The sequence below is a fragment of the Trachemys scripta genome, chromosome 17, assembly GCF_013100865.1.
Source record: "Trachemys scripta elegans isolate TJP31775 chromosome 17, CAS_Tse_1.0, whole genome shotgun sequence".
NCBI classification, from domain to species: domain Eukaryota; kingdom Metazoa; phylum Chordata; order Testudines; family Emydidae; genus Trachemys; species Trachemys scripta.
In genome coordinates this window covers 5,637,281-5,664,103 of record NC_048314.1, presented here as the reverse complement: position 1 = coordinate 5,664,103, position 26,823 = coordinate 5,637,281, and the positions used below count along the sequence as shown (strand labels likewise).

At 45.0% G+C, this 26,823-nt stretch overlaps 1 protein-coding gene across 3 annotated transcripts in view; it reads left to right on the top strand.

Moving 5' to 3' along the window:
• Window positions 1-26,823, top strand: part of PNPLA7 (patatin like phospholipase domain containing 7) — a gene marked incomplete in the record, with an annotated part of 370,650 nt that overhangs the window by 118,707 nt on the left and 225,120 nt on the right. For all 3 annotated transcript variants that reach the window (XM_034793933.1, XM_034793931.1, XM_034793932.1), the window contains 2 exon segments: window positions 2,675-2,752; window positions 4,446-4,651. In XM_034793933.1, coding sequence (XP_034649824.1) covers window positions 2,675-2,752; window positions 4,446-4,651 — 284 coding nt within the window.

Sequence of the window (26,823 nt, the reverse complement as noted above, 5' to 3'; positions counted from 1 at the left end):
TAACCGTAATGTAGCTTGAGCAAGAAGTGACTGGTATGATAATGAGTTAAATGGCATTAATATGTATTAATTAATATGCTAACTTGTAGGATAAGTGTACCCTAATATGATGGGGTGAGGAAGCTATATTTGGGCATGGATGGCTGAGCATAAGCATGAATATTCAGGATGGTGCTCAGGCCCTATAATGGGAGAAACAACCATGTAGAGGCTAGGCTTTTTCCATCATTGTTAGCTATCCATCATTTAACCCTTCAGCTCTATCGTTATCTACCATCAATCTTGGGATTGAGGAACCTGAACCATTGGGCTCATTTGGCATGCCAGAGACAGGCTGGTCCTTTATCTCTTACCACCAGGTCCTCAAGAAAGGGTATAAGTATGCAAATCTAAGAGCTTATACAAAGAATGATACAACGGATATCCTCAATACTGTATTACTCCTATCTTTTTATGGGGCTTGGAGCTTTTCTGGCTTTATTCCTTATTTTAATAAAAATCTCAAAGGCTTTACTTTGCCAACAGTATAAGTATCCTTGCCCTGAGGGTCCCTGAGGGTCACTGCAAGATATTAAACTTATTGGTTATAGTTTTGGGTAGCCTGATTCTGGGATTAGAAACTTCTGACAAATTGGCAATTAATACAAATATTATTAACCTTCAAAAAAGATCAGGCAACATCTGGCAATATGTTCCTAAATAGCAGTAGTAATAGTGCTAACGTAATCAAAAATCAAAAAGCCAAATAAAGATGGGTTATAAGAACGGTTTGTCAGGAACTGGAATTTCTGTTCATGGGAAGTTCAGACATTTCAAAAACATCCCCCCCCCCAATTTGGAACAAAAAGCCGAAATTCCAAAATTTCCTATGAAATGAAAATTTGAAAAAATTTCAATTCTGGACCATCAAAATGTTTTGTTTCAATAGTGCTATTTTAATTAATTTCATTTTGACTTTTATATATTAAATATAAAATAATCTAAATGAAATGAATTGAAACACTGTTGAAATTAAGTGTTTAAACATTTCCCTTCCCCTTGAAAATCTTTCCACAAGCTCTAGTTATAGGGAGCAACCTAGCTCTCTCTGCTTTAATTCGGTAAAATAGAAGTAATCAAACTTTCATGTATCACCCTCCTCCTCCTTCAGGTAATGGAAATGCAAAGCAAGTTAGAGTAACAGAGTTGGCTCAGTCAGTGGTGCCTCCTACAGTTTTGTTGCTAGTTTCTGTATTTTTTGGGTGCTTTAATAATGGCACCTGGCTTGGCATGTTCCTACAGGGAAAAGAACATGATATGGGAGCAGCTGCTTTTCATGATTGAGTCTAATAGGAAATGCACAGAAGAGAGATTGGAGGATTCTGTTTATACATCTTTTTAGGGAAGAGGGGAACCAATCTAATTTGAAAGATTGATCTTTGATCTTTGCACTCAACCTGCGAAGTCTACTGCTATGCGTGCAGAGATATTTAGAACAGCACCTATGATTGTTCCATCAGTGGAGAGAGGGAGAGAAGAAAAATCTCCCCTCCCATCTCACTGTGCTGTTGCAGTAGGAGGCATAGGAATATTTTTTATGATTCATCAAGATGTTTTATGTAAGGTTACTGAGAAACTTTTCGGCAAAGAAGGAGGAGAGAGGCATTTGGAGAAGAGAGAGAGGCCACCTTTCAATTCAGTTATAGCAGCACATGTAGATGACATTTCAAGATAGGTTGAGAGAATTAATATTGAGAAAGGCAAAGTTAACCTGAATCCAGAGCATTTGAATAAGTAATTCTAATTATCAGCTTTTTCTATTGTGTATTTCATTGGCAGATTTCAGTGTTTTACAATGAAGGTAAGTATCACTATCCCAATTTTATCACTGGAAAACTGAGGAACAGGGAAGTGAAGTGAACAGGGTTGCACAATGGGCCTTTGACAGAACTGGAAATAGAATGCAGGTCTCCTGGGTGCCAGTTCAGTGCTCTGTATACAACCACAAGCAGAAACATAGAAATCGGTGCAGACTTCTTGCTAGCATTCCCCAACTTTTTTTTTTTTTAAATCATGCACTTACCCTATGTATTGTTCTCTGTGCTTTGAGACCTGTGGGAGGAAATTTTAAAGGGTGCCTGTAATCCATAGTAAAACTTGCTACAGTTTTTTTGCTTGCTGTTTACTAGCCAAAAGTACTGAAACTGACTACTATTAATATTAATGTTGTGTTAAATGCATATTCGTAGAAGTGGGTGTGCTATGGGAGAAATATACTTAAGTTATAGTGCCTAGAATGCATATATTTAGTGATGTGTTACAAAACAAAATCCCACAATATAGGTATCCTTGAGGGTTGAAATGTTAACCATGTTTTCATTGATGAGATCAACCAATCTGTTCGTTTCATCAGGACATGGAAGGTTTATAGTCTGTTAGGAGTCGAGGCAAAAATGGAGTTAAATAAAGCGCTTAAACGTCTGAATCTATGCATGTGAAGACAGAGAGCTACGTTATTCCTATGAAGATGTATATTGGCAGGGAAATGTTAAGGTGTCAACTTGAATTATAGCTTCAAGGTCAAGAGATTTATAACCTTCCTGTTCAGTAGATTGCTTACTCCCTTACATTTTCACCTCTGTTTACATCTGCACAGATGTTTAAATTGTGTGTGTGGATATCTTTTTTCCCTCAGGACCCCTTGTTGCTGAAGGGTAAAGTAACACTGCATCAAGTTACGGCTGGGACTGTGGTATCAAGGCAGGGAGACCAGGTGAGTGCCCTCCAGTAAGGGAAAAGTGAACCTGTAGTTTAAAAACTGTTTGATATTATTACTACTCTCCAGTCATTCAAATAGCGGGTGTCCTGTCAAGACCTTAGTGTATGACTAAAGATGGACTAGAGTTGAGGTGAGTCGCCCTGGACTGGGTTTGGGGAGTTCTGGGATAAGTTCCTCTGCCACAGGCTTCCTGTACAAGTTACTTTCACCTCTCTGTGCCTCATGCCCCCACCCTGCAAAATGAGAATGATAGGTACCAACCTAACAGGGGTATTCTGAGGATAAACTCATTAAAACATTTCTGAAGCACCCAGATACAATGGTGACAAGGGCCATATAATGTTCTGGATAAAAACAGGTTGGGTTGAAGAGTGCACGTCAGACAATATGTGGTCTAGAATATGACCTATAAGGAAATATTAGACAATTGGGTTTGTTTAGTCTGTAGAAGTGAAGACTGAGGGGGGACATAACAGATTTAAGTTTATAAAAGAGGAGGGTGATAAATTGTTCTCCATATCCACGGAGGAGAGGACAAGAAGTAATGCGCTTAAATTGCAGGAAGGGAGATTTGGGTCAGACATTAGAAAAATCTTCCTAACTATAAGAGTGGAACAAATTACCTAGAGGGGTTCTGGAATCTCTGTCTAACCTCTTCTTAAAAACCTCCAATGATGAACACCTGTCAGGGATGGTCTAGATCCTTAGTCCTGCCTCAGTGCAGAGGACTGGACTAGATGACCTATTGAGATCTCTTCCACTCCTATATTTCTGTGATTCTGTTGCCTCTTGAATGGGGAGCTGAACAAGATTGAGAGGAATTGGTAGGTGCTTATCCATCTGGGTGCAGAGGCTCAGAATTGCAATCCATACACAGACAGCAGGGAAACCCACCCCCCTCTTTCTCCCTTGCATCTTGTTGAGTTTTTCCTTTGTAATTAAAGAGAAGAGGGGCTCATTTAATAGCAACAGCAATTTTAGCTGCAGATTATGGGTTTTGTTTTGTACGGAAGAGTGCATAGCTAAAGTTGCAATGTGAATTTAGCATCCTTCTCCATGAGGTTTCAAGTTTATACATATATTGCTTATTTTCCCATGAAATGATGTGCATTACAAATGCCCAGATAACCTGCTTACAAAAACCCAACCCTCAATGCATGATGTATGTCACTCAGTTTTATTAGAATGCCTTCTTCTATTAATACACAATTGGACTTTTTTGTATATTAGTGCATTTTGCAACAAGCATATCATTCAGGGCATAATATTGTTCTGTAATAGCACTAGGAGATTGTTTGTTTGAAAATACGTAACTGTGTGCAATGCAAATTAAGGGAATACATTTTTGCTAATTTCCAGTACTAATATATTCTGTTTTGTCACAATACAGTATTATTCGCAGAGTTTTGCTATTAATTCTGTGTCCTCTCCACCTCTTGAGGTCTCCCAATTATGGTCCCAGTCAGAAAGCTCCATTTTCAATATTGTAACTGGAACAGTTTACAACATTAATAAATGCTTTTAATTATTAATTATTCATGAATGTGCCTTATTGTATTGTCTAAGTGATTAACGCTACATAGAGCCCCACAGCAAACACATCAGTCGTTGCAGTTCTGTTACAACTAATGTTGGTTTAAAATCCAGGAGGGTTTATAATGAGGGATTCTCTCTCCATCCTTTTCAGGATGTCAACATCCGGTTTGTGATCTCAGGTTTGCTTCATGTGTACCAGTGGAAGATAGACTCTGAGGAGGAGACCTGTCTATTCATCACCCATCCGGGGGAAATAGTAGGCCAACTAGCTGTCCTTACTGGGGAACCTCTCATTTTCACCATCAAGGCCAATCGAGACTGCACGTTCCTGTCCATTTCCAAATCCCATTTCTATGAGTGAGTTCCCCCATTGAGTGGTGCATTGCTTTCCATTTTTACACCCACCTATAAATCACAGTTATTTTGGACACATTTCAGTGACAGAGGGGGTGAGTATGATGTGCTTTTGCTAGAGCACATCATATAGCAAACTAGATGTTCTGGAGTAGGAATTTAGGAAGTGCCACACTGTATTAGACCCCAGATCTAATTTATTACATCTATTACAAATTCCTGTCTCCAGCAGGGTAAGTACCAATTACTTCAGCGAAAGGTGCAAGAAACTCTGTAATGTTCAATGATGGAATAATCTGCTGTAAGCAAATTAAATTTCCACTTCGCTCTGAACAGCATTTTAACACCCTGTATTTAGTCCAGACATTCCCTAGACCTGGAATTTGGCTTTATTGATAACTCAGATAATAAGGAAAATGCCACCCTCAGCCCATGTTAACATGTTGGTAGTGTTTCTCTAAAGAGACCTCTCTGTCTTAGACCTTTCACCAGAGTATCACTCCCACTTCTTTTTAAACCAAAGTGGAGTTAATGAGCCTCCACTGCTACATGATTCATAGGGTATAAGTCAGTATCTCCCTGCAGGATTATAGCACTTACTAATAGGGTAGGTCAAAAGAAGAACCCTGCTACACCTGCCCATAGGGCAGGTTTCTTCCTGACCCCTGTTAATTGGTGGTTATCATGAGCTGTGAAGCATGAAGGTGAATATATCTTAGTGTTTTATCCTGTTTAAACATCCTGTAAATGTTCTCATTATTCCATATAAACATCAATCTTGCTATGATCTTATCATCAAGGTTTTGTGACAGAGTTCACACTCATAGTTTATACTAAAAAAATTATTTCATTTGTTTAAAATGAGTTGCCTTTTATTTATTTTATTATTATTTGTATTGTTGTAGTGACCAGGACTCCATTGTGGTAGGCGCTGTACAAACACAAACCCATAACAGCTCCTGCCCCAAAGAACTTACAATCTAAGTAAAGTCAAGAGACAGCAGATGGGTACAGACAGACCAGCAGGGAGCACAAAGAAACAATGAGACTTGGTCAGGAGGACAGGCTGTTGTCTCAGCACACCAGCAGCCTAACCGTTGTCAAGCATTTTGTAGGCGTCATAGTAAAGGACAGTTTTGAGGAGGGTTTTGAAGGGGATAATGAATTAGTTTTGCTGGTGTTTAAGGGGAGCCCCTCTTGAGTGTGAGAGGCAGCATGGGAGAAAGCATGAAGGGGCTCATTTGAAAATTTAACAAGTGGGTGATGGAGGCTGGCTTCAGGGGCCAACTGGAGGTGGGAGTCCAACAGAATGAGAGCTGATAGATAGGGTGGGAATAGGCCGGGAAGGGCCTTGGAAGTTAAGGCCAGTAGCTTATGTTTGCTATGATGGAGGAAAAGGGAATGCAAAGAGAAGGGTAACATAGAATCATAGAATATCAGAGTTGGAAGGGACCTCAGGAGGTCATCTAGTTCAACCCCCTGCTCAAAGCAGGACCAATCCCCAACTAAATCATCCCAGCCAGGGCTTTGTCAAGCCTGACCTTAAAAACCTCTAAAGAAGGAGATTCCACCACCTCCCTAGGTAACCCATTCCAGTGCTTCACCACCCTCCTAGTGAAAAAGTTTTTCCTAATATCCAACCTAGACCTCCCCCACTGCATCTTGAGACCATTACTCCTTGTTCTGTCATCTGGTACCACAGAGAACAGTCTAGATCCATCCTCTTTGGAACCTACTTTCAGGTAGTTGAAAGCAGCTATCAAATCCCCCCTCATTCTTCTCTTTAACATGGTTAAAGCAATGAGCTAGGAATATTATTTTTGCAGCAGAATTCTGAATGGGTATGAGCGAGGCAAGATTGCATTTGTCAAGGCCAGAGGAAAGGATGGTGCAGTTATCAAGATGCAAGACGATGAGATTTTTAGCCATGTGGATGATGAGAGAGGCTGTATCTCAGAAATGTTTTGCATAAAGAATCAGCAAATTTAGATATAGCCTGGATGTGAGGACCTAAAGAAAGGTTTGAGTCAGAGATGAACCCCAAGTATGGGCCTGAGTGACAGGCAGGATGGTGGTTTTTTCCACAGTGATTGAGAACGGCGTTAGTGGAGAGGACTTGGTGGTGGGGAGATTGAGAGCTGTTTTAGCCATGATAAACTTGAGCTGAGCTTGAACTTTGCAGTTGAGTCTTGGTGAGCTTGAGCTTTCAGTTTTTAGTGGAATGTCCCCTTGTTATTGACTATGAGCGTGTAAGTAGGAGTTTTTCTGGCTTTTGTTCTCTAAACCATTCATTATTTTGCATAGCTCTGCTGCCTCTTTTTATCTCCTCTCTAAACGCTCCCTATCTTTAGTTTCTCCAGGCTTCTAATCAATTTTGTCTCCAGGCTCCTATTTCTATGATATCTTTTTTGGAGGTAGGGTAACGAGAACTGAACACAATGTCCTCGGTGATAGTGCACCATCAATGTACATAATAGCTTTCCAACAGACGTCGTATTTTCTACCCCGTTCTTTATACTATATCTCTTTGTTCAAATCACATTCAATTATATACTCCTCTGCTGTCCCTCTCCAGATAGCTGTCATCTACATCTCCCCTACCCTCCCTGATTTTGAAACCTGACTTTTTTTTTTAATTCCTCTTCCCACAGTCCTCCCTGATCATACTTGGTGACTTCAAATTTCACACTGATGCCCACTCTGACCCATGAGCTGTTCCTGCCTCTTTGCCTTCATTTTCTCTTTTGACTTTCAACCTTGGATCATCTCTCCTGTTTGCCAAAGTGGCCACTTGCTTGACCTTGTCTCTGCTCGTCTTTGCTCAAGTGTTCCTTTTCTGATCTCTCAGGAGTGGTGACACTCTCCAAACGCTACCCCATCACTTCTTCCTTATTGCCTATTTCCCCTCTACCAGTGATCTAAGCTCTTATTCTCCACCACTCTCAACTCCTTTATTGTTCCCTCTCCTCCTCCTCTGTAGACTCCATTGTTAGTTCACTGCACTCTGCTCTCGCTACACTTGATTCTTTCACCTCTCCTTCCCACCAAAAGTCTGTTCCAAAACCCTAAACCTGGCTCATTCCCAGCTTCAGCTTTCTCCACACCTGCTCTCATGTCAGTGACTGTTACTGGAGAGAGTCTCAAGACAACATGGATATCCTCTGCTGCAAAATTGATCTTTCCTTCTTTAGTTCTACTGTATCGCTAGCTGAACAACACTGCCTCTCCACTGTCATTGAATTCCCAGCTCGCAATCCCTGTCACATGTGCAATCTCTGACTCCTTCCTGTGCCCTCCATGCAAGATTTTGCTTGATTTCCCTCCCCCACACTCCAGGAAGAGATGGATAAGGGCCACCACAAGTCCACAACACTCCTTCCTCCCTCTCCCTTTCACTGGCAGATTGCACACTTGTTTTTCTCTTTGAAACCTCTCCATGTGCCCTGTGACCCCAATCCTCTCCTGGCATCCCTGTTCCCCACTCACACCCTCTTCTTTGTCCTCCTCCTTTTACCTTTCCTTGTCCTCTTGCTTCTTTTCCTCCAGTATACAAATACATTTGCTTCCACTGTCCCTAAAACAACATTCCTCAATCCCACCTGCCACGCTAGCTATTGCCCATTGCCACCAAACTTGCTGAATGCTCCATCTACAACCATTGCCTTAAGTTCTTCAAGTGATTCCATATGTGCATTTCACGCTGGGTGTTGGACCATCTCTCAGAGGTACCCATTGGAGAGGCTCAAGTGCCCTTTACCATAGTGTGCCATCACAAGCCAGTATAAATGGCACAACCGCCCCAGAGCTTCTTCAGTTCTAATGACTGTCACGAGTAGTAAGAAGGAATTGCGTGGCTTGCGTTAGCACATGCTGTCAGTGTGCTCATGGAAATTTCTTGTAAATAGTTTTCTAATTGATTAGTACTTAGAGTAGATAGGATTAGTTTCCTTTTTGGTCGCCACTTCTGGGGTTTCTGTTACATGGTCACTGGGCTTCAAGCTCTGCGTCTCTTGTGCTAGGCCAATGCCCATGAGCAACCCACAATCAAGCTGCTTGAAGCATTTGGGGGAAGCTCATATTTGGGTTTGTTGTCAAATTTGCAAATATTTTAAGCCAAGGACAAAAAAAGCCAGAGAAGCCAGGCTAAAGGTTTTACTCACAGAGGCGGCCCTGAGACCTCCATCAGACTCTAGCCTTCCTGACTTGGCACAGAGTGCTTTGGCATCAGTTAGGAGTGTACCTCCTGTGCTGCCTGAGACCTAGCACCAATTGCTTTCCCCAGTGTCTAAGAAGAGACATAAGACCTCTTGTAGCGGGGTGGACACCCGCTCCTGCCTGGGAGGGCTGGAAAGCAGCCCTGGAGAGGGCTGCAGCTCGAAAAGCTGGGCCACACCCCAATCAGGCCACAGCTGGCCTGTATAAAAAGGCTGTGAGCCAGAGGCCCAGAAGAAGTCTCTCTGTGTTCAGAGAGAGAGAAGGGCCTGGCTGCAGGGAGATAGAGCCAGGGTACCTGAGTGGAGTAGGGCTGGGGAAAGGCAGAGGAGCTGGGGAGCCCCAGCCTGGAAAGCCCCAGACTGCAGCCTAGCATTGGGCTAATAGATACTGGGGGTTTCAGAGGGCAGCCCAGGGGTAGGCAAAGGCAGCAGGTCCAAACCCAACCTTGCCAGTGATGAGTAGGCTGATACTGCAGTCTGCCCCAGGCGTGGGGGCTAGATGAGGACTGACAGTAGCCTTATACTGAGGCGAGGTGGGGATAGTGGGTGGGGGGTTCCTGGGGAGGGGAGACCCTGAGAGAAAGGGGCTACTGCCAGGGGGCAGCACCCCAGCTAACAGGGCACTGGAGTCCAGGGAGGGACACCGGGGCCAAGCAGTAGTGGATCACTGGTCTGCAGAGGGCGCTCCGGGCTGGAAATTGAGCTAATTCCCTGAGAGACCAGCAGGAGGCGCTGCAGGGGTGAGTCCGCCCAGCTTACACCTCTAGACAGGAAAGTTGCTGGCTCCAGAATCTTCTAAGCATGGGGAGAAGAGTAGAGTGCAGCCGAAACCAAAGCACTTCTCGTCACTGGTAGCACTGAAATGGGCACCATTGACTCTGGTACCCGGGCATGTACCATCGAGTCTGATACCTGGAGGGGTGCCTTCTATGTCTGCAATATTGCAGCGATCATCTCGGTACTGACCATGTCGGAAGTGTTTGTGTCAGCAAGAGATATGCTGAGCCTATTGGTACTGATGTCCCTGGTAGTGCAGGAGTCTGTGCTCCTGTACCAGCAGACAGAGAGTCGCCAATATTGTCCATGCAGAACTCAGTGCAGTGACAGTCTCCTGTGCCTTGGATTTCATGCCCATCGGTGCATTGAAGGGGAAGCCTGCAACATTGGCTGTTCTACACTCTTCGCCAACTAGGCACTAGTCTCTGGTACCATTGGGAGCAGCCCCTGCTTGGTCAGCAGAGTGTGATTCAGACTCCTCTGCATCAGAGATGGCCTCCTATGTTTCCCAGCCTCGGAGCCTGTCATGCTACCCCCACCTAGGCATTACTACCCTGGGTTGCCTCGAGATCCTACGGCTGGAATGGGATAGGGCTTGGGGCCTGGGAATCACTGGGGCTCACCATTGGCCCTTTTGGAACTTGTGGAGATTTCCCCAGTTTTCAGGTCCTGCTCTGTGTCCTTGGAGAGGCATGGGGAATCTACTTGCTGGGCACTGCCTGTTTCTGAGCCTGGTACAGGTCCTGATGCTGAGCAGGAAGAGGTAGTTCAGGAAGAGCCTACTGGACAGCTAGTGAAGGAGGGGCATTCTGAGCCTGTGCTGGCTTCATCCTCCTCCTCTCCTAATGAGGCAGTTTCCTCAGGGGACATTTCACCACCTCCCGATGATTATAGAGCTCACCAAGAGTTGTTGAAGAGGATTGCCTCAGGTTTGGAGATCCAGCTAGAGAAAGTTAAGGAGTCCTCCCATTGCCATAGTGACATTTTGGCCACAACCAAACCACAAGTAAAGGTGTCTTTACTTGGAATGAGGCAATTTTGGAGCTCATGAAGCCACTCTGGCAGACTCCTTTGTCCCTTCCTCCCGCCTCAAAAAAGGACCAAATGTAAATATTATGTCCCCCCCACCCCCTAGGATTCTCTGGTGGTGTCAGTGGCCAGTGAAAGGAAATGACAGGGCCAACAGGTGGCAATTTCCAAATCAAAGAATGCTAAAAAAAACAATAGATTTATTTGGTGGAAAAGTTTATTCTATTGCAGTGTTGCAACTCAGAATTGCCAAGCAACAAACCTTTTGGGACATTGTTATTGTAATATTTGGGACTCCATGTTAAAGTTTAAGGACATGTTGCTGGAGGACACTGGACAGGAGTTTTCTTTAGATGACGAGGGGACATTCATCGTGAGAACTTCACTGCAGGTTGGACTACATGTGTGGTAGACTCGGTTGCTAGGACACTGGCTTCTGCGGTTTCCATTACAGGACCTTCTGGCTGTCGTCGTTGGGGCTTCCGCACGAGGTCCAACAAACAATTCAAGAGCTGCCCTTTGAAGGGTCTTCACTTTTTTCAGAGCAAACAGATTCTAAGCAGTATGGGATGAAGGATTCTATGCTGACTTTGAAGTCTTTGGTGTTGTGTACTCTGGCCCTGTCTAGGAAACATTTTTGCCTGCAGCAGACCACTAATACTCTGCCCCTGCTCCTCATCAGGACTTACAAAGAAAGAAGAGTAGAAGTTATAGACACAGGCCACCTCCTCCTCCTGCTTCTATGTCAATGCCTGCTCCATCCAGATACCGAGGAGTGCTAAATAGATGTTTTGGGGTCAGTTGAGGATGCCATACCAGTTTCCAGGATGCCAGATTCTATCTCCCTCGTGTTTGCAAATTGTCTTTCCCACTTCCTCCGGCTTGGTCCCAGATTACTTCAGACCAATGAGTATTAAGCACTGTAGAAATGAGATATACCCTCCAATTTGTTTCTGCTCCTCTCTCCCTTCCCTCCCATCCTCTCATGAGGAGCTCCTCCTCCAGGAGGTTCAGTCTCTCCTTTGGGTGGGAGAGGGAAGGGGTTCTTGCCTGTTATTTTGTAATCTCAAAAGCAAAGGGTCACTTGCCAGTTTTAGACCTGTGCCAGCTCAACAGATATATCAAAAAGATAGTTTTGCATAGTCACCCTGGCTTCCATTATTCCCTCCCTGGAGACTGGTATGCTGCCCTCGACTTAAAAGATGCCTACTTTCATGTGGTGATTTATTAAGGTCATAGAAAGTATCTCAGGTTGGTAGTGAAACGCTCTCATCAGCAGCTCACTGTGCTGCCTTTTGGTCTGTCAGCATCTCCCCAAGTTTCCACAAAATGTCTGACAGTGGTAGCTGCTTTCCTGAGGAGATCAGGAGTGCAAGCCTACCCTTTCCTGTATGACTGGCTAGTCAGAGGCCATTCCAGGGCTTAAGTACTGACAAGGGTATCTCTCATCCAGTCAGCTTTCGCAGCTCTGGGTCTAACTCTCAACTTTGTTCAGTTCAGAGGACAGAGTTTAAAGGAGCAGTACTGGATTCTGCTCAAGCTAGAGCTTTTCCTCTGGACTCAAGGTTCCAAACAATGTGATCCCTTGTTGCAGATCTCAAGGCTCACCCAGTCATAACTCAAAACTCGTCTCAGGACTCAATTGTCTGGCCTCCATTTATTTGCCAAGTCGTTGCCATCTAAACTCTGTGCTGAATGTTCCCTCTTGAGTATTGACTTCTCTAGATTGGCACACAGACCTGGTCAGTGTATGTGCAGGCATTGCCTTTGTCCGCCCTCAATCTTCACTGACATTGGTGATGGACACGTCTGCTCTGGGGTTGAGGGCACATCTGGTCCCCTCGAAACTCAGGGTTTATGGTCCTCATGGGATCGGTCTCTACATATCAGTTTCAGGGAGATAGGGGATGTCCACTGAGCCTTTCAGGCTTTCTTATCTCAGATCAAGAGAGAAATCTTGTTAGTTCTCACAGATAAAACAGACAACTCCAATTCAGAGGAGTAAGAGGGTGGATCATGGAATGCACATGTATGACATATTAAATAACAACCATTACAAAAGGTTAGTACTGTACCTGTTTTTCTTCTTGGAGTTGTCCGGGAAGAAGAAACTGAGGGGGTTCTGGGGTGCCTGGGCCCTTTAAACCAGCACTCTGAGTGTGCTCCAGCTGCCCCAGTGGGCACTATTGAGGGGAAAATTTGATGACTGTGCACGGGGTGTGGCCACTCCAAGAATGGAATGGACATGTGCAACACATCTTGAAGAACAGTTATGTAAGGTTTTTCCTCTCTTGCGACTTATCTTAGAATCTCTCCAATCATTCTTTCTTCCCGGTGTCACTTCACATTGGGCGAATACTGCCAAGGTTCGCTGTGGAGAAGTGACACTAAAAGATGGCCCTCAGGCAAACAATGTAATAATGAAGACAACAGCCTAGTGTTTGGAAATATGTGGCCTAAGGTGCTGGGCAGTGGGTCCCCTCACTAATACCTTGGGGCAGGGAGCTATTGCCTGGTACTTGCACTACTAAACACTTTGTGTAAATGGGGAGATTAAGCATAGGAACGACACAAGCTGATTATATAGTTTCCCCTAAATACTCTGTTTTTTCACCAAATCGACATGCTAAGTACAGGGTGCTTACTCTGAAACATGTGGTTCTCTTGATGAACAGTGCAATCAAATTGTCACCAGAGTCTTGTGTGTGTGTGTGTGTGTGTGTGTGTAGGCTCTGGAATGCTCTGTCACATTTTCTTCACCAGTAAACCTCGGTTTGGAGTCTGATGATATGTGATTGCCAAAGGAGCAGAGATGCTCTGCTTAAAAGTGCACTGCCAGTTGGGTTCTGCACTAGAACCCAACTCCCTTTGAAATTCAGTGGGGAATTGGACACCTAACCCCCTTGGTCTCCTTTGAAAAATCTTAGCTTTGCTATTTATTTTGCAGGTTTTGTGAGGCTTAATTAACGTTGAAGCTAGTGAAAGGCAGAGTGGTGGCCAGTAAAAGGAGTGTATTTATTTCAGGGGGTATGCTAATTGAGGAGATTTTCTTGTTTTTGATTTCTCCAATATTCAATATATTTTTTTCTGAATTCATTAATGGTCTTTCTAAGTAAGGTTTGTGGTGTTATTGCAAGTGTGTTTTTCTGTTTTTTTCTGGTTGCTACCCAACAAGAGTTACAGATTAAGACTACGAGGAAGTGGTTGACTGTCCATCCCATGGCTTTCTTTGGCTACACCACTGAATGACGACGATAAAGCTCTTGATCATCTTAATAGTTTTATAAATCTAATCAGGGTTTCTTTGACAATACAAAATTCAGCTTTACTTTGGAAAAGGACCTGGTCTTGACTCCAGTGCTGTACAGACATTATCCATTAGCCTCTGAGTTAGGTTTTAGGTAGCTGTGTTTTACAGTCAAAGTTCTTCACTCCATTCTTGCATTGTACTTGTCAAATGTAATTTGTATGTCCTAGTGAAAGTTTGGCATCAGAGCTTCTCAACCATGGATCTCAAAGCACTTTAGAAACATGGAAGGCGTCATCATCTCCATTGTACAGGTGAATAAACGGAGGCATGGAGAAGTTTTGTTGTGTGCAAGGTCAGAGTCATTGACAGAACCACAGATAGAATGCAGGACGTTTGACTCCCAATGTAACCACTTAGCCCACCCGGCTTCTTGACAGTCATCTTCTGGTGCCTTTGGGCTTTATGCTAATTCTGAATATAGAGCATTATTCCTGTTAGTGGAATACTTGATCATGTCAAGTCATCAGTGACTGTAGTGAGTGACGTCTTAAATTTTTCCAGTTAATTTTGACTTTTTGATGCATTTTTTGTAAGCAGTATTTATGCTTTTGAAGTGACTAATATAGGTATTACTTGTATTACATTAGCACTTAGAAGTCCCAACCAAGATCAGGGCTCATTGGACGAGACACTGTACATACACCTAGTAAGCTGGATATTCAAGATGGACAAAAGGTGTCAGAAGGGAGCTATTTTTCCCCTCATTTTGCAGAACTGAGATACAAGGTGACTTAGCCACAGTTCCAATGGAAGTCTGTGCGGAAGTTGAGAATTGAACCCAGATCTCCCAAGTTGTATTTAAATTTCAAAGAATATTCCTTTATCTTTTCCAATTCTGAAACATCTGAAATTACCACAAAAGGTGGAATTTAGAGTTTGGATTTTTTCAAAGCATGGGTTAGCATTCCCTTTTTAAAATAGAGGAAACTGCTTCCCCTTCCTCCCTCCCAAGGTTGATAGCAGCCTTCAACTACCTGAAGGGGGGTTCCAAAGAGAATGGAGCTAGGCTGTTCTCAGTGGTAGCAGATGACAGAACAAGGAGTAATGGTCTCAAGTTGCAGCGGGGGAAGTTTAGGTTGGATATTAGGAAACACTATTTCACTAGGAGGGTGGTAAAGCACTGGAATGGGCTACCTAGGAAGGTGGTGGAATCTCCTTCCTTAGAGGTTTTTAAGGCCCAGCTTGACAAAGCCTTGGCTGGGATGATTTAGTTGGTGTTGGTCCTGCTTTGAGCAGGGGATTAGACTAGATGACCTCCTGAGGTCTCTTCCAACCCTAATATTATATGATTCTATGAAATAATAGTGGGTATTGGCTTCTAGTTGTCATCCTTGCTATCCTGTTTCTGAACTGGTGGAACAGAGACTATACGCTGGCAGGTACTCATGCCTTTGCTGACCTGCAGGAGGTGCAGTTGGATGGGATCAATCTCCCCTTTACACTCAATTCCCAAGGAGCTGAGCAAGTTGTAATTTATGATCTTCTTGGTGCATTGAGCTAACTTGGGCACCTGCCTTTTAATGTGAGACTCTTTGGCATCACCAGGGTCCGTATTCTGCTGCTCTCCTTTCTTCCTTGTGTCAGGATCCTGAACTCGACCATCTCATGGTCACTGCCTCCCAGGTTCCCATCCACTTTTGCTTCCCCTACTAATTCTTCCCTGTTTGTGAGCAGCAGGTCAAGAAAAGCTCTGCCCCTAGTTGGTTCCTCCAGCACTTGCACCAGGAAATTGTCCCCTACACTTTCCAAAAACTTCCTGGATTATCTGTGCACCGCTGTATTGCTCTCCCAGCAGATATCAGGGTGATTAAAGTCTCCCATGAGAACCAGGGCCTGCGATCTAGCAACTTCTACTAGTTGCCAGAAGAAAGCCTCGTCCACCTCATCCCCCTGGTCTGGTGGTCTATAGCAGACTCCAACCACGACATCACCCTTGTTGCTCACACTTCTCAACTTTATCCAGAGACTCTCAGGTTTTTCTATCAAGTATCAGGGGGTAGCCGTGTTAGTCTCTATCTACAAAAACAACAAGGAGTCTGGTGGCACCTTAAAGACTAACAGATTTAAACTAAACTAAATCTGTTAGTCTTTAAGATGCCACCAGACTCCTTGTTGTTCAGGTTTTTCTGCAGTTTCATACCGGAGCTCTGAGCAGTCATACTCCTCTCTTACATACAACGCAACTCCCCCACCTTTTCTGCCCTGCCTGTCCTTCCTGAACAGTTTATATCCATCCATGACAGTACTCCAGTCATGTAAGTTATCCCACCAAGTCTCTGTTATTCCAATTGCATCATAGTTCCCTGACTGTGCCAGGACTTCCAGTTCTCCCTGCTTGTTTCCCAGGCTTCTTGCATTTGTTTATAGGCACTTAAGATAACACATCGATCGTCCCTCTTTCTCAGCATGAGCCAGGAGTCCTCCCCTCTTGCGCTCTCCTGCTTGTGCTTCCTCCCAGGATCCCATTTCCCCACTTACCTCAGGGCTTTGGTCTCCTTCCCCCGGTGAACCTAGTTTAAAGCCCTCCTCACTAGGTTAGCCAGCCTGCTGGCGAAGATGCTCTTCCCTCTCTTCGTTAGGTGGAGCCCGTCTCTGTCTAGCACTCCTCCTTCTTGGAACACCATCCCATGGTCGAAAAATCCAAAGCCTTCTCTTCGACACCACCTGCGTAGCCATTCGTTGACTTCCACGATTTGACAGTCTCTACCCCGGCCTTTTCCTTGCACAGGGAGGATGGACGAGAACACCACTTGCGCCTCAAACTTGGCAGTATCATTGGTGCCCACATGGAGAAGCAGGAAGGGGTAGCGATCCGAGGGCTTGATGAGTCTCGGCAGTCTCTCCTTCACATCGTGTATCCTAGCTCCTGGCAAGCAGCAGACCTCTCGGTTTTCCCGGTCGGGGCGGCAGATAGATGACTCAGTCCCCCTGAGGAGGGAGTCCCAGACCACCACCACCCTCCTCCTCCTCTTGGGAGTGGTGGTCGTGGAACCCCCATCCCTAGGACAGTGCATCTTTTGCCTTCCAATCGGTGGAGTCTCCTTCTGCTCCCTTCCCTCAGATGGGTCATCTAGTCCACTCTCCGCATTAGTACCTGTAGAGAGAACATGGAAATGATTGCTCACCTGTATCTCCATTGCTGGTGCATGGACGCTCCTCTTTCTCCTTCTGGAGGTCACATGCTGCCAAACCTCTTCACAATCCTTCTGTCCCTGCTGCGCCTGCTCTGAATCTTCAGAACATTGTGGCCATGGAAGCATCTCCTGACGTCTGTCCAGGAAATCTTCATTTTCCCTTATGCAACGCAGAGTCAATACTCGTTTCTCCAGCCCTCGAACCTTCTCTTCCAATATGGAGACCAGCTTGCACTTTGTACAGACAGAGTCGCTTCTGTCCTGTGGAAGAAAGACAAACATGGCACAACCTGTGCAGGTTACAACAGCTGATCGCTCACCTTCCATATCACCGTCCTCTTAAGAACTTCCTCAACTGTTGCAGGAACTACTCAGAGAAACCTGCAGATGAAAGCCTCAGTGCGCTCTCCACAGGGAAACTCCCGCTGTTAGCCTCTGCTGTTCGCTGCTCAGCTGGTTCGCTGCTGACTGCCCTTATATACCAGTCAGGCCCACTCAAGGCCCACCTGGAACAAAGCACTCCCAATTCACACTTTCAAACAAACAAGCAAGCAATCAAGCACACGGTCAAACTGACCAACTGTCCCAGCAGCAGACACTCAGATACTCACCAACTTTATTAATGATCTGGAGGATGGTGTGGACTGCACTCTCTCAGCAAGTTTGCAGATGACACTAAACTAGGAGGCGTGGTAGATACACTAGAGGGTAGGGATCGGATACAGAGGAACTTAGACAAATTAGAGGATTGGGCCAAAAAAAACCTGATGAGGTTCAACAAGGATAAGTGCAGAGTCCTGCACTTAGGACAGAAGAATCCCATGCACTGCTACAGACTAGGGACAGAATGGCTAGGTAGCAGTTCTGCAGAAAAGGACCTAGGGGTCACAGTGGACGAGAAGCTGGACATGAGTCAACAGTGTGCTTTTGTTGCCAAGAAGGCTAACGGCATTTTGGGCTGTATAAGTAGGGGCATTGCCAGCAGATCGAGGGACGTGATCATTTCCCCTCTATTTGACGTTGCTGAGGCCTCATGTGGAGTACTGTGTCCTGTTTTGGGCCCCACACTACAAGAAGGATGTGGAAAACTTGGAAAGAGTCCAGCAGAGGGCAACAAAAATGATTAGGGGTCTGGAGCACATGACTTATGAGGAGAGGCTGAGGGAAGTGGGATTGTTTAGTCTTCAGAAGAGAAGAATGAGGGGGGATTTGATAGCTGCTTTCAACTACCTGAAAGGGGGTTCCAAAGAGGATGGATCTAGACTGTTCTCAGTGGTACCAGATGACAGAACAAGGAGCAATGGTCTCAAGTTGCAGTGGAGGAGGTTTAGATTGGATATTAGGAAAAACGTTTTCACTAGGATGGTGGTGATGCACTGGAATGGGTTATCTAGGGAAGTGGTGGAATCTCCTTTCTTAGAGGTTTTTAAGGTCAAGGTTGACAAAGCCCTGGCTGGGATGATTTAGTTGGGAATTGGTCCTGTTTTGAGCAGGGGATTGGACTAGATGACCTCCTGAGGTCCCTTCCAACCCTGATATTCTATGATTCTATGAAGAGGATTACTGACACACTGTAGATCTGGGGTGGCCAACCTGTGGCGTTGGAGCTGCATGCGGCTCTTCAGAAGTTAATATGCGGCTCCTTTCATAGGTGCTGACTCCAGGGTTGGAGCTACAGGTGCCAACTTTCCACTGCTCAACCCCAGGCCCCGCCCCCTCCCCTGAACCTGTTGCACCGTAGCTCCTCCCCCCTACATCCCAGAGCCTCCTGTACACTGCAAAACAGCGGATCACGGTAGGCAGGAGGCATGGGGAGGGAGGGGCAGGTGCTGAGGTGGCTGGGAGTGGGGTGGGGGCTGCTGATGTATTACTGTAGCTCTTTAGCAATGTAACATTGGTAAATTCTGGCTCCTTCTCAGGCTCCTTCGCTAGATTCCCATCATAGAGGTAAAAGAATTGCATCACAAATTATTAGAAATACTGCACATGACCTCCTCATCAAGGATTGTCCTCCCAGTCAATGCGGTGCTTTTGGATCCCACCAAGATTAGTTGATAAACACTGGCTTCCATAGTACTGATATGCAAAAGGGCCGATTAAAAAAATATTATGTCCAAGTCCAAGGATGTGGACTTCTATTTTCACACCCCTCATTGAATTTCATAGTCATATATGCTATAAATGCATGTGGAAGACCGCACCATACTTAGTCTATCCCTTACGATAAGGACTGGAAAAGCCTTGAGCTATTCAGCAGAAAAGCGTATTCCTCTGCAACCCTGCAGATCAGGAGTGCAAATTACCAGGCCCTAATGGCCAAATATGACCACACCAATTATGAGAAACTTAATTCCTTTATTGACTTCCTGAGAACCAAACAAAAAGTTTCAAGCCATCATCAGTGAAGGTCAGCTAATAGCGAGGACAGAGCTATAGACTTGTGACATTACCTAGCGTACGATCTGGACTGTTGAACAGCTATGTCCCCTTAATTCTCTATCCTCTGGTGCCTTTTACATTGCTTTGCTGTCAGAACAACCACACCTGCCCTGTTCATACAGCCTTCAGCATGCAAATTCACTCGCAGCTAAATACATGAGCACTATGACCAGTCATTCATAAATTACATACTGGGTGTCATCTGCAAATTCCTAGCCCCAGCCTTGTCCCTCCAAGAATGTGTGTTTTGTACTTCTCTGTACCCTTCTGAATAGTACAAGCTCATAAAAAGTCTGTCATTTCATCAGAGGAAAATCATAATGCACCAGCCTCGTTATTCCAAATGGAGGTTCCCACACACTTGAATCCAAACACACTGGTTAAGATAAAACAATAAGATAAGTTTATTAACTACATAAAAATAGATTTTAAGTAATTAGAAGTGATGATGCATAAAAGTCAGGTTTGGTTACAAAAGAAAATAAAAGAAGTAAAATGCAAGCTAATGGCTAACTTAAACTAACATAATTCAAAGTGAAGGTTTTCCTTACCATACACTGCAGTAAATTTCACAGGCTGGGTCTCCTTTCAGCTTGGGAGCCTTCCCCCTTAGTTCAGTGTCCTTCAGGTATTCATTGATGTCATGGGCAGAGAGATGGGAGGAGGAGTGAAGACAAGCCTTTTCCTCCCCTCTTTTTAATTCAGTTTCTTGTGCTAGAAACATCCTTGCTGAGTCATGATGACAAAACGTCTCTTGTGGACATGAGGTTTGAACCGTCTCTGTGATGGAATGTAAATTTCTTCTTGTCACCTTTCCCCCTGCTGGAGAATGGCTGCTTAAGCAGGTGATAGCTCTTTAACACCTGGCTGGGGCCAGTGTGTCTTTGTCTCTGAAAAACTGGTTTGTGGACAGCATGTTTCAGTAACAATCATACAGTAGAGTCTGATAACGTCACATATAGTGTTACTACACATATTTCCACAGGATAATGATATTCAGCAGATTATGACTTTTCAAATGATACCTCACAAGGCATATGCTGTACAAAATTTATCCTAGTCTTGTAAAAGTGGTGAACATAATAGTGTAGACTGCCAGCCCCATCCCGGACCTGACGGGGGAGGGACACCTATCCCGCGGCTCCAGCCCCAGAGCTGCCACGGCAGGGAGAGGTGCCTCTGCCCCCCTCCCCCAAGTACAGGAGGTGCTGCAGGGAGAGAGAGCTGGGGGGAGTCTGCACTCCAAACCCCTCATCCCTGACCACACCCCAGAGCCCGCACCTCCAGCCGGAACCCCTCATCCCTGGACCCACTGCAGAGCCTGCATCCCAACCCTCTGTCCCAGCCCTGAGCCCCTCATCCCTGGCCCCACCCCAGAGCCTTCAGCCCCCAGCGAGAGCCGTCACATCACTGCACCCCAAACCTCTGCCCCAGCCCTGAGTCACCTTCCACACTCCAAACCCCTTGGCCCCACCCCCACTACATGAAATGTATGTGCACCAATATGGAGGTGCTATGTCGCACACACATCACCTCCATATTAGTGCATATAACAAAATTCATTCTGCACATGAGTGGGAAAAACTAGAAGGAACACTGTCAGACAACCATTCAGTATCTCCCATTCAAGGGTTCCAAGCTCTTCGCTGATAAGACGAATACCTCACTTCATGTGCTGAAGGACTCGAGGCACCCTATGCTCAATGGGAATCTACACGCTGGCACAAACAAGAAAATTCAGTACACAATCATCACGTAGATCCCGACCGGCACAGATCCTTCCACCCCCAATGGTACTACAAGCCCCAACAGAAGAGACAAAGATTCAAAAACTGAAATGGTCAGCCCCCCAAACTTCAACATCGCAGCCCTTGACCTCAAAACACCAGGCCCCGAGTGACAACTCCCACCACCAATTGCTGCAGTATACAAACCTTCCACATCCTTTTGGATGCCATCTTGCTGTTTTCTGACAAAGCTGGGAAAACATAACTTTGGACAAATGCGTCTTGGAAATCCATTTCCAAGGAATACTCTATCCATTTCACCTCCCTCCCTCTTATCCACCCTCACTCTCCCCCGTCCCTCTTCAGGGACCTTTCTCACAAGAAACGAATACATGAGAAAATAGATCACCTACTGGGCCTGGGGGCTATAGAACCAGTTCCTGATCAATTCAAGGGAAAAGATTTCTATTTCAGATATTTCCTCATTTCTAAAAAGAAAGGGGGAGGGAAACCCATTCTAGGTCTAAGAGCATTAAACAAGTACATAAAGGGTTCAAAAATTCAATATGGTCACTCTAGCAGCAATTATCCCATCTCTAGACCAGGCAGACTGGTTCTTGTCCCTCAACCTACAATATGCCTCAGTCCCGTTTTCAAATGTGAGTAAGGCACTCGTAGCCTAAGGGTATGTCTTCACTACCCGCCGGATTGGCGGGCAGCGATTGATCCAGCAGGGATCAATTTATCGTGTCTAGTCTAGACGCGATACATCGACCCCCAAGTGCTCTCCCGTCGACTCCTGTACTCTAGTTCGGCGAGAGGCACAGGCAGAGTCGACGGGGGAGCGGCAGCAGTCAACTCACTGTGGAGAAGACACCACAGTAAGTCAATCTAAGTACGTTGACTTCACTTAGCTGAAGTTGCATAACTTAGATCAGTCTCTCCCTCTCCTTGCCCCCCAGTGTAGACCAGGGCCTAGTCTCAGTGAAAGTCAGGTGGGAATTAGGTTCCTAAGTAACTTTTGAAAATGGTCTCTTGTTGATTTGTGTGTGTCTGTTTCAGCCAAAGCAGAATTTTCAGATCATGTAAAAGAGGATTTTCACTGTCATTTAAGAACAGCCATTAGCGAATATGACTACTTATGGATCCAGGTGTTGCTGAGCTGCTGTTTACTCTAATTGTCTTTCTTTGTGATTGCATCCATATGTACTGTATCTGGGTTTAATATTTCTCCAAGACAAAATTTAAATACACGTACTGTCTCCAGTATTTACACTGTCCCCTTTGAAGGGAAGTCAGTGTATATTAATTTTTCTAACAAGTTTTTGTTTGAGCAGTAATATGAGTTTAACTTTTGAATTGTAAAAAGAACGAGGAGTCCTTGTGGCACCTTAGAGACTAACAAATTTATTTGTGCATAAGCTTTTGTGGGCTAAAACCCACTTCATCAGATGCATGCAGTGTAAAATACAGTAGGAAGATATATATATATATACAGAGAACATGAAAAAATGGGTGTTGCCATACTAACTATAACAAGACTAATAAATTAAGGTGGGCTATTATTAGCAGGAGAAAAAAAACTTTCGGAAATGTTTTGAAAAGTTATGAGCAACGGAAAACAAGGGGTTAATATGGAAACATTTAGGGGAATAATCACTTCCCTTGATCTTCTGCTACTTTGACCCTAGTAGTGGTGCTGCAGTAGCTTCCACTACACGTGTAGTTTAAAGAGATTTCACTGGTTGCTTGTGGCTTGACTGTGTCATGGTGAATGTATTTGGAGCAAAGCCCTTCTATAAACTAAACACTAATTTCACCAGTGATTTTTACCTAGTTGGTAGGTGGCTAATATGACCACTTTGACCTTTGCCAAACATACACCTGCCTTCTGTAATGTGATCTGGAAACTAATGTCTGTCTGTTTTATGGCTATGTGATGGGATAAATTAACCCCACTCTAGGCCAGCAAAGGGTTAATGGGCTGCTGTGGGCTCACTGCACTCGCTGTCAGGTGATGAAGGGGCAGTTAAAAAGGGAAGAGAACAGCTCAGTAGGTGGCACAGACTCCTGTCCTTTGCTTCCTGAGGAAAAGACTATAGAATATTCGGTTTGGAAGAGACCTTAGGAGGTCATCTAGTCCAATCCCCTGCTTAAAGTACCAGGACCAATACCAACTAAATCATCCCAGCCAAGGCTTTGTCAAGCCAGGCCTTAAAAGCCTCTAAGGATGGAGATTCCACCACCTCCCTAGGTAACCCATTCCAGTGTTTCACCACCTTCCTAGTGAAATAGTGTTTCCTAATATCCAACCTGGACCTCCCCCACTGCAACTTGAGACCATTGCTTCTTGTTCTGTCATCTGCCACTGAGAACAGCCGAGCTCCATCCTCTTTGGAACCCGCCTTCAGGTAGTTGAAGGCTGCTATCAAATCCCCCCTCATTCTTCTGCAGACTAAATAACCCCAGTTCCCTCCGTCTCTCCTTGAAAGTCATGTGCCCCAACCCCCTAATCATTTTCATTGCCCTCTGCTGGATTCTCCAATTTGTCCACATCCCTTCTGTAGTGGGGGGGACCAAAACTGGACGCAATACTCCAGGGGTGGCCTCATCAGTGTTGAATAGAGGGGAATAATCACTTCCCTCGATCTGCTGGCAATGCTCCTACTAATACAGCCCAATATGCCGTTGGCCTTCTTGGCAACGAGGGCACACTGCTAACTCATATCCAGCTTCTCATCCACTGTAATCCCTAGGTCCTTTTCTGCAGAACTGCTGCTTAGCCAATCGGTCCACAGCCTGTAGCGGTGCATGAGATTCTTTCTTCCTAAGTGCAGGACTCTGCACTTGTCCTTGTTGAACCACATCAGATTTCTTTTGGCCCGATCCTGGGTCACTCTGGATTCTATTCCTACCCCCTAGCGTATCTACCTCTCCCCCGAGCTTAGTGTCATCTGCAAATTTACTGAGGGTGCAATCAATCCCATCATCCAGATTATTAATAAAGATATTGAACAAAACCAGCCTCAGGACTTGACCCCCTGGGGCACTCCGCTTGATACAGGCTGCCAACTAGACATTGAGCCGTTGATCACTACCTGTTGAGCCTGACAATCTAGCCAGCTTTCTATCCACCTTGTATTCTATTCATCCAATCCATACATTTTTAACTTGCTGGCAGGAATACTGTGGGAGACCATATCAAAAGCTTTGCTAAAGTCAAAATATATCATGTCCACTGCTTTTCCCATATCCACAGAGCCAGTTATCTCATCATAGAAGGCAATCGGGTTGGTCAGGCATGACTTGCCCTTGGTGAATCCATGTTGACTGTTCCTGATCACCTTCCTCTCCTCCAAGTGCTTCAAAATGGTTTCCTTGAGTACCTGCTCCATGATTTTGCCAGGGACTGAAGTGAGGCTGTAGTTCCCCCGGTTCTCTTTCTTCCCTTTTTAAAATATGGGCACTATGTTTGCCTTTTTCCAATTGTCCGGGAACTCCCCCTATCGCCACGAATTTTCAGAGATAATGGCCAATGGCTCTGCAATCACATCAGCCAACTCCCTGAGCATCCTTGGATGCATTAGATCTGGACCCATGGACTTGTGCATGCCCAGCTTTTCTAAACAGTCCTTAACCTGTTCTTTCACTACTGAGGGCTGCTCACCTCCTCCCCATAACGTGTTGCCCAGTGCAGTAGTCTGGGAGTGGACCTTGTCTGTGAAGACCGAGGCAAAAAAAGCATTGAGTACTTCAGCTTTTTCCACATCATCTGTCACTGTGTTGCCTCCCTCATTCAGTAAGGGTCCCACACTTTCCCTGACCTTCTTCTTGTTGCTAACCTACCTGTAGAAACCCTTCTTGTTACCCTTCACATCCCTTGCTAGCTGCAATTCCAGTCATGCCTTGGCTTTCCTGATTACACCTCTGCATGCTCTAGCAATATTTTTATACTCCTCTCTAGTCATCTGTCCAAATTTCCACTTCTTGTAAGCTTCCTTTTTAAGTTTAAGCTCACCAAAGATTTCACTGTTAAGCCAAACTTGTCGCCTGTCATATTTGCTATTCTTTCTGCACTTCGGGGTGGTTTGTTCCTGCGCCCTCAATAAGGCTTCTTTAAAATACAGCCAGCTCTCTTGGATTCCTTGCCCCCTCATATTAGATTCCCAGGGGATCCTGCCCATCAGTTCCCTAATGGAATCAAAGTCTGCTTTTCCAAAGTCCAGGGTCTATATTTTGCTACTCTCCTGTCTTTCTTTTGTCAGGATCCTGAACTCAACTATCTCATGGTCACTGCTGCCTAGGTTGCCACCCACTTCTACTTCCCCTACCAATTCTTCCCTGTTCGTAAGCAGCAGGTGAAGAGGAGCACGGCCCCTAGTCGGTTCCTCCAGCACTTGTACCAGGAAGTTTTACCCAACACACTCCAAAAACTTCCTGGATTGTCTGTGCATTGCTGTATTGCTCGCCTAGCAGACCAGACCAGCCCCTCTGCAGAGACTGCTGCTTGCCAATCCCCCGGAAGAAAGTAGGCCTGGCACAGGGCTACTGAGTTTGGGTTTTTCCATGGGACTGTTTCTTACTACACAATGCTTGTTGGGCCTAATGAAACAGTTCCAGGGAACACCTGCCCAGATGGGGTTGGGAGGGGTGGCTTGGTGTGTGTGGGACTGCTTCAATAAACTCAGGTTTCAGAGTGGTAGCTGTGTTAGTCTGTATCAGCAAAAAGAATGAGGAGTACTTGTGGCACCTTAGAGGCTAACAAATTTATTTGAGCATAAGCTTTCATGGGCTAAAACCCACTTCATCGGATGCATGCAGTGGAAAGTACAGTAGGAAGCTATATATACACAGAGAACATGAAAAAATGGGTGTTGCCATACTAACTATAACAAGAGTAATCAATTAAGGTGGGCTATTATCAGCAGGAGAAAAAAAAACTTTTGTAGAGATAATCGGGATGGCCCATTTCCAACAGTTGACAAGAAGGTGAGAGTAACAGTAGGGGAAAAAAATTAGCATGGGGAAATAGTTTTTACTTTGTGTAATGACCCATCCACTCCCAGTCTTTATTCAAGCCTAATTTAATGGTGTCCAGTTTGCAAATTAATTCCAACAGCTGCAGTTTCTTGGTGGAGTCTGTTTTTGAAGTTTTTTTGTTGGAGTATTGCGTCTTTGAGGTCTGTAATTGAGTGACCAGGGAGGCTGAAGTGTTCTCTGACTCGTTTTTATAATTCTTGATGTCTGATTTGTGTCCATTTATTCTTTTGCGTAGAGACTGTCCGGTTTAGCCAATGTACATGGCAGAGGGGCATTGCTGGCACATGATGGCATATATCACATTGGTAAATGTGCAGGTGAATGAGCCTCTGATGGTGTGGCTGATGTGATTAGGTCCTGTGATGGTGTCCCCTGAATAGATATGTGGACAGAGTTGGCAACAGACTTTGTTGCAAGGATAGGTTCCTGGGTTAGTGTTTTTGGTGTGTGGTTGCTGGTGAGTATTTGCTTCAGGGTGGGGAGCTGTCTGTAAGCGAGGACTGGC